Raw genomic sequence first — 7,870 nt, 5'->3', positions numbered from 1 at the left:
AGACTGACTGTAACACACTGAGGCTGACTAACACACTGAGGCTGAGGGTGTGTTTACTCTACTCCTGGGATGGTCGGCTAATACGAACATGCATTTAACTTGATGATAAGTGAGAGTAAGCTAAGCTATGCTAGCCTGACAATTAGTTTGAACATAAAATATCTCGCCTGTCGTTGTCGTACACTCACCGGAGGCGGGAAATCGTGGAAGACCGGAGCGCTGGAGTTTAGTACTGAGCTTAAACGTTCATGTCATCTTGGACAGATGTGAGCAGAGGCACCTCAGTGCATCAGAGCCTCCATTCATTGGACTTAGCTACGACATTTTTTTTGCAGCAATGTACCAACAACTTCCTGTTTCGGTGCAACGCAGTAAGGAGTCCCCTCAGAACCACAACCACGAATAGTTCCGCATACGTTGGCCAATATATTATTATTGATGGCTTGTGAAGGGCAGATTAAAAGAAATGGTACATTTTTGCTCCAGTAAACATGTTATTATTATAAAAGCCCACTTCCCATTTAAAAAGTTAACATGGCTAACATTTTTTCCAAAATGACAACTGTAGTTTTCTCATACTTGAGTACAATTGCAATCAAAGCTTTACTCAAGTCAGAAAAATTGTTAACTTATAAAGTTATAATTTTGACATACGGTTTCAATTCCTATCATTAACTTAATTTTAACCCCACACACACACACACTTGAAAAGAACAATTAATCATCATAAATGGGAGGAAAAAAAAGCACCTCTTGAAAAGTCAAACAACTTTCCTTTATTTGTAACATACAAATAAAACACTGACAAGGCATAATGACTTAGTTTTCCCTTTCATTGTCGTTTATGGACAGGACTGTAACACTCACTCTCAAACATGGAAGTTTTTCTTTTAACATCATGTTTAAAAAAAGTGTTTAACCTGTAAAAGGCCAAGAAATGAAATTGAAGATGGATCCACAACAGTGTATATATATATATATATATACACACACATACACAAACACACAGAGAAAAGACCAAGAGAAGGATCTGTGATTTTGTGAGGGTATGTAACCATTTAAAAAAAAAATAATAGTACTTAAAATAAACTGGTTAAGTTTAGGCTCATTTTCAAACTCAAGATATTTTCACAAAAGCTTTTTGACTTCCAGTGAGCCTTTTTTTAAAGACAGCCCACCCATCTGGATTGAATGTAACAACTGAGCGCTGATCTAGGGTCAGTACATACGGTGTCTTTAATTTTCATGCATTTTCACACTTCCAAGGCAGAGCAGTTTGGGTGCTTTTGCTTTTACTGAAACATATCATAAAAAATAAAATCACTTTCCTAGTTGTGTTAAAAGTAAAATTTTAGATACGGTTCTCCAATTCACTTTCTTTAAATAATACGGCATGACACGCAAACCAAAACTGACTCTAGGTCAGAGCTGTGGCCAATCCAATCCAGCAAACAGCTACCTGACAACATGGCTGTTGAAATGAAATTGATGAGGTTCGATTACGTTTGATTAACCTGAGAGAGAGACTGTCAGTCGGTTGATATACTACCATTATGTACATCCTCTTTTTATTGTAACCTATGCAGTACAAAAAATGATTTACTGTACGTATCAGAAGGTATTCTAGCACTAAAACAAGCAATATGTTGTTTAATTGTTTTTGTTCATGATCAAACTTGCGTCTCCAGATGCTGAATTTTTATTTTTTTTGTCTCAACCCAGTCAGGAAACAAGAAACTTTCAACCCAGGATCTGGGCTTGGTCATCCAAAGGGTTTTTCTTTTTTGGTGATAAATAACATTTTGTTCTTGTGTAACACAGATTATTTCGGTATTTAGGAGTTTCTAAGAACGTGTCTTAACATTTCAGTCTCCCCGTTTCACATATTTTGACCAGGTATTAATCTGTATGAAATCTCAAGTTGAGCCTTGATATGAAAAAACAAACAAACATACAAATTGAAGCCCCTCACAGCCACACTAGAGCAATCTTTACATCCACAGTAGTGTAAAGTAATGACTTTCTACTCCTCCAGCCCACAAGTACAATCTGTACAAACTGACTACAGTCCTGGAATTAAAGGGTTTTATGGTGGTTTCTAGATAGTGCTTCTAACCCGGCTGACTCGCACTTGAAACGGTCCAAAAATACCCTGAAGGTTTTGTACAAAACAGACATGGAATCAACAAGATCGAGGTGGTTACAGCAGGCTTTCTAGGTTGACTAGTAATGTGACATCTAAAACCCTACGTGGAACTCCTACAAACATCTCGGCAGCGGACGCACAGTTCAACTTTACCCAAATCTCACAGCACCGACTTCGTGCCAAGATGCTTTAAAGGAAACCTCAACATTAACTTTAAATGTCGCACAACTCTCCCTTTTACATACTTCTAACATGCACTGCTGTTCATGGGAGATTTGTATGAAATATTAAAGTAATGCCATCAGACCCACATGAAGATTTTACACACGTGTTCAAACACTGATGCTTAAGCTCAGAAGCAGCACTGCTGTTGTGTAATCCTGATTTAGACTACGAGTTTTGTTAAAAAAAATTATCTTGTCATGCAAACTAATGACAGTGGGCTGGGAAAACAGTTGACGACTGAGGAGAAGGAGGAGGAGGAACAACAACCATAAAAAAAAAAAACACCTTCAGTGCTCTGCAATTACTTTTATCATCCATCCATCTATCCATCCATCCATCCAATGTTCCTTCCTCCAAGTTAACAGCATTCATCAGCTTCAAACGGCCACATAATGAAGCGGTGACTTCTACCAATCCTCATCCATGTTAAATCAATATGATTTGCCCATGCTAACAGAATATGTAAGAGAAGGGATGGAGGATGGTTTTAGTATTTTTTTTTTTTTTTAAAATACAGCGAAGCGAAGGAAACGCAGTGAACGATGAGGCAAGACGGAGTAATGCAATTGTACTAGGTGACTAAAGACGAGCACAACAGATCTGCAGTCATCGTTCAGCACCTTTGGGACATAGAGGGAGAACGGAGGCACCAACAGGAGAAAGGAGGATGGGATTTTACAGAAGTGAAGCATGGGAAAACACATTATAGGCAAGTGAATCGCCCATTTGTATCGGAGAGCTTAGAAACGAGAGAAATATTGTGGGAAGAAAGTGTGAAAATGAAAGTGAATGACCTCATGAACTAAAAGAACTCCATGTCTTCAGTGAAGCAGGAAACCCGAGTTTCAGTTCATGATTTGGACCTCTGATGAAGAAATATAGCTGATGGTTAAAGTTGAACATCTGAATGAGCCAGAGAGGGTCGCCCTGGCATTATTTTTTGTGCTGGATGCAGGTTTACAGCAACAGATTATGAGAAATAAAACTTTTTTTTTTTTTAAATTAAAGGCAGGGGAGATGTCTATACATTTAGCTGTGACCAGAGCAGAGAAGATGGGTAGTGCTAATATTGTACTGTAACCTTGTCAACAGTAGTATAACGGACAGATGTGGTTCAAAACAGTGCAGTTGCTGCTAGCTGCAGTGCTATTGTTACAAAAAAAATAACTTACAAGCCATATGTGCATATAACTTGCAACATAAAAGGTGGTATTAGAGTACAGCAAGCCTTCTCAGACTGCTCCTTCTGGGACCCAAATGTGAGTACATTCAGCCTAATCCTGGGACCAGCGAAACCAGCTAGTTAGTCTCAAATCCCAAAGAAACCAGGGGCTGTATCACAAGAACTGACTAACTCGTAAAAATCCTATCAGTTTAGTTTATGTGGTCATTTGAGTGAGGGCATGATTTATCAATATTTACCACTAAATCCTATCGTAAGCTTAAGCAATCGTCACTTGAGGTAGTAAGTTTCTATAATACAGCCTTAGGCCAGCAACCAATTTGAGGTCCCAAGCAAAAGTTTGAGAAGCGCTGCAGAATGATTCAATACAGTACAGCAGGTTAGGAGATGAGAGGCGGGATGGGATGAGGTTCATTGCAGTGGTAGAGGATGTCAGCAATGCTTTAGCTTGTTCTTGACTGGGAATCACTAATTGTCATCATTAACTGGGATAAGAGAATGAGGAAAGATGAGGCTGGACATTGGACCAAGAAGTAGGAAAGAAAAAAAACAAAAAAAAAAAAAACAGGAGCTATGTGTGAAAGCTCACACTGCTTACTGCTTTTTGTAGCAGGAATACACAAAAAAAACAAACACGTAAATCTCAATCCATAACGCGACATCAATATCTGTAGCCAGGTATTCCACCATCGGTTCATCTACAGCCGTTCAAACTCAAAACGCTTGCAGTGTAGCAGGCAGCTCAAGCTTTCACACACAGCCATGAAAGTTGCTGGCTTTTAAACCAAATCGTAAAAGCTGTAGCTGAAGCGGATCAGTGGCAGCAGCCCCCGCAGTGCCCGCCCCCGTGGGTGTGTCCCGCCGAGGCCTCGCCGTGTTTGGTCCGCCGGCTGAGGATCTCGTAAGAGCAGTCGTCGCCGCAGCAACCGGACATGCTTGGCGAGGTGTCATCGATCTCAAACCTAAAAAGAGAGAGAGAGAAAGAGAGAGAGAGAAAGAAAGAGGTAAGTTAACAAGGATGAAGGAGGTGAGAGGAGTATTGTGAAATGGGAAGAATCATTTTAAACGTCTTCTTCTGCATTTATAAGCCTTATTTTAACTGGAAACCATACTTACTTACTACATGTTACTGACATAATACTGACTGACTTCATGTTCACATAAAAAAAGGTGGGATTAAAGCAGCCCATACTATATATAGTATGATCTAGTGTGGTATAGTATGAAGCCAAAAGGGATGGGAAACAAGCTAATATCTACTTGGGACCCCAAAGATCTGTTGAACATGTTTAGTGATTTTATTGAATGATTTCTAAGAGGCTAAAGCCTAAAAGTTTCCAGTGATTTGCAAGAAAATAAGCAAATATTACAGGAAAGTGTTGTAGAAATTGTTGTATTGTAGAAGTATGTTTTTTCTGCTTACATATCCTGCTAATAATCTCACGACCCTTCAGATTGAACATGCGACCCCTTGTGTGGGTCCCGACCCCACAGGTAGGAAAACACTGCTCTAGAGGGAAAAAATGAAGCTTCGGACACGTTGCATATCTGTACATTAGTGTCCGCCCCCCTTTTCTTTATGCATGAACAGAAATTGTGACAGCACGGAGATTCCTTAAATCAGCTTGTTCACGAGACGGACTTAAGAGTAACATTCAAAGTCATTCATTCATAAGTTTCCTTATACTTCCCATGTCTCCATATTCAAAAACAAAACCCCTTTGTAGAGAGTGTATACTCACTGTAAAGCTTCTCTGAAGAACTGGTAAGCCCCGTGGTTGTGTTTGAAAACTGTCAACATCACTTTCTTCATCTGCGTACTGGACATAAAGAGCAAGAGAGCAGAAAAGAAACAATTACTTTACTTTCACACGACAGGAAGATGTCACTTAAACAGGTGGCCTGCAGAGCTGTCTTGTTGTTTCTCACCTATCGATTTTTTCAATATTTTAACTCATGCTTCTTGTTTACATCCATGTTTGCTTGCCTACAGGCGTTCTCTTTTCATGGGGAAAAAATTTGAATAACGCCAACCTTATTCTTCAAACCACATTGTGAAAAAACTGTTCAGTTACAGTAAATGGGTTCAAAAGTTACTGATGGAATATGATCCAAATTCAAAGTTATGAGCCAAAGGGCAGAGAGAACAAAGCCATTCATCAAGAAGCATCAGAATCTCAGTCACACAGCAACGGCTGCAGCTGTATATTTTACCTGTTAGCGATGAGCTGTAGTATCTGGATGAGGAACTTGCCGAGTCCTTTCCTCCGCACTCTGCTCTCTAACTGCACCTCATAGCTGCAGGGTCAAGACAACAAGTTACACCACAGTGGGCATATTGTAAAAAAAAAAAAAAAAAAAAAAGAAAGAAAGAAAAAAAGTTTGCGATTATCAAAATAAAAGCTACTGCTGGAACCACAAACTTGTGGACGGCGTGCCTTACCAATATAAAACCTCCTCCCCGCACTCCACGTCGAATCGGAAGTGAGAGAAGGCCACGGGGGCGGAGTCGCCGTCGCGGGCCAGTAGGTACCACGCCCTCTCGTCGTTCATCTCCTCCCTCTTTTCCCTCTCTTTCCACCCCCACTCGCTCTGCTCATACCTGCAGCACAGCGGAGAGAAAATGGGTCGACTCCAACACACACACGCTAAATTTACCCTCCCATTTCTCCCCATCATCGGGCTGCTCTGGCAGTGCCACTCAGAAAGGACACGTTTTCCCAAATGGAGCAACATTTGTTTCGACTGACTGGCTGCCATTTGCTAAACTGAACACTACTCAAATTCAGGCAAAGAGAGAGAAGATAAATTGGAGTAAACTCCGCCTCCATTTCTTCAGCTCTTGGTCTAATTCATATACAAACACTCCGATCCACATCTTGCTCGGTAGCTGTGTAATGTACCTCGCACACTAAGAATTTCTGGCTCGTCTGCACTTCTTCCCAGCTGTAATCTACCAATCATATCTATGTGAGCTATGTCCATTCATCACTCTCCGCCTGTCTCTACGCCTTTAACTACAACAGGACCGAAAGGACGTCTTACAGTGTCTGCATGTTGGCTCTGGTGAGTTCGAAGGCCCACTCCACAGACAGCGGGTTGAGGGAGGTCACTCTCTTACACTCTATCTGCAGGTTCAGCCTGGATGGGAAGACAAGTGAGCAGGGTCAGTAACATCAAGAATTCGTGTGTGCATATGTGAGCCTGTGTCTACGCTGCGGCAAAGCGAGAGAAACACTAAAAGAAGAACAGATATAAATACTCTCGGCAGACCAACTGGCCCCTCCATGTAGAAAATGAAACAAGTGTGTATTTCATGAAATAGTGAATAAGTCTTTTGTAGGCGTACAAAGCAATGCGTACCCATTTCTGTCGTACTTTTTGAAGGCTGGGAAGGCAGCCAGGGGGTCGTCGAGCTGTGAGGAGAAGGAGCAAAATTAGCTTAAGAGACTTTCATAACACAAAAAGTATTGAGTCTTTTCCCCTTCCAGGCCCGACTTTTTTTACACTGCCCCCCACTTATGCACACATATTTCAAAAGATACTGAGGCTGTGGCTTTAAACTTGCCTCTATTTTAAATCACATCTTTAAAAAATTCTAAATAAGATTATTACTGAATCCTCAAGTAATTAGTGGTTGATTGCTTAAAACAAGAAAAGTCAAATATTTGCTAGTTCTAGCTTCTTAAATGTAAGGATTAGCAATTCTTCTTCGTCCCAAATGAAAGTGAACAAAATACACAAGATATCTTAAGACGTCAAGATGGGCTCTGGGAAATTTAAGTGGGTATTTTTTTGTTTTCTGACATTTTTTAGACAAAACAAAATCATTAAAATAATAGGCAGATTAATAATGGATCCTTGGTTGCACTCCCTACACTTCTTTATTTTCGAACTCTTCTTTTACTTGTGAATGCAGTAAATCCCCCCAAAATAGACCGTAACAGAGACCGTACTTCAAACCTTAGCATCCCTCAGACTCAACTGCAGGCTCTGGAGCCTAAATAGGCCAACTGGGTCCCATACAGGCAGGAAAATTACAGGGCTATTAGTGCTAAAGCCCCATTAGTCACTCATTGCATGCGCCCACAAAGTCAGCTTTTCCTTGGCACTAAAAGTATCATCTCAAATTAAGAATACTCCTCTTCTTGCACAGATTATAAGACGCTGGACCCCTGGGCTCAGACATGTGAACTATAAAGCTGTATATAATACAAAAAGATATTAGTTCAGACTTCTATCAGCAGATATTTAAGGATCAGACACCATTTTTTCCCCTCCCGATACCGATACCGATACTTGTGCTGTGGGTATCG

General features: G+C 40.5%; 2 protein-coding genes across 2 annotated transcripts in view; both read right to left on the bottom strand.

Moving 5' to 3' along the window:
• The window catches only part of b3gat3 (beta-1,3-glucuronyltransferase 3 (glucuronosyltransferase I)), a 5,259-nt gene extending 4,888 nt beyond the window's left edge, over nt 1–371 (bottom strand). The window contains exon 1 of the mRNA XM_035675634.1: nt 189–371. The gene's annotated coding sequence lies outside the window, so the exon portion shown is untranslated. The remainder of the gene's footprint in view (nt 1–188) is intronic.
• A 595-nt stretch (nt 372–966) lies between these two features.
• The window catches only part of naa40 (N-alpha-acetyltransferase 40, NatD catalytic subunit), an 8,441-nt gene continuing 1,537 nt past the window's right edge, over nt 967–7,870 (bottom strand). The window contains exons 3-8 of the mRNA XM_035675275.1: nt 6,918–6,970; nt 6,600–6,695; nt 5,998–6,156; nt 5,769–5,852; nt 5,297–5,374; nt 967–4,516 (exon numbers count right to left, since the gene is read on the bottom strand). Coding sequence (XP_035531168.1) covers nt 4,369–4,516; nt 5,297–5,374; nt 5,769–5,852; nt 5,998–6,156; nt 6,600–6,695; nt 6,918–6,970 — 618 coding nt within the window. The 3' untranslated portion in view covers nt 967–4,368. The remainder of the gene's footprint in view (nt 4,517–5,296; nt 5,375–5,768; nt 5,853–5,997; nt 6,157–6,599; nt 6,696–6,917; nt 6,971–7,870) is intronic.

The sequence above is a fragment of the Morone saxatilis genome, unplaced genomic scaffold (assembly GCF_004916995.1).
Source record: "Morone saxatilis isolate NCDOM2014 unplaced genomic scaffold, NCSU_SB_2.0 Contig4, whole genome shotgun sequence".
NCBI classification, from domain to species: Eukaryota; Metazoa; Chordata; class Actinopteri; family Moronidae; genus Morone; species Morone saxatilis.
The sequence above is the reverse complement of the archived record's forward strand: the minus strand, read 5'-3'. Positions and strand labels throughout refer to the sequence as shown.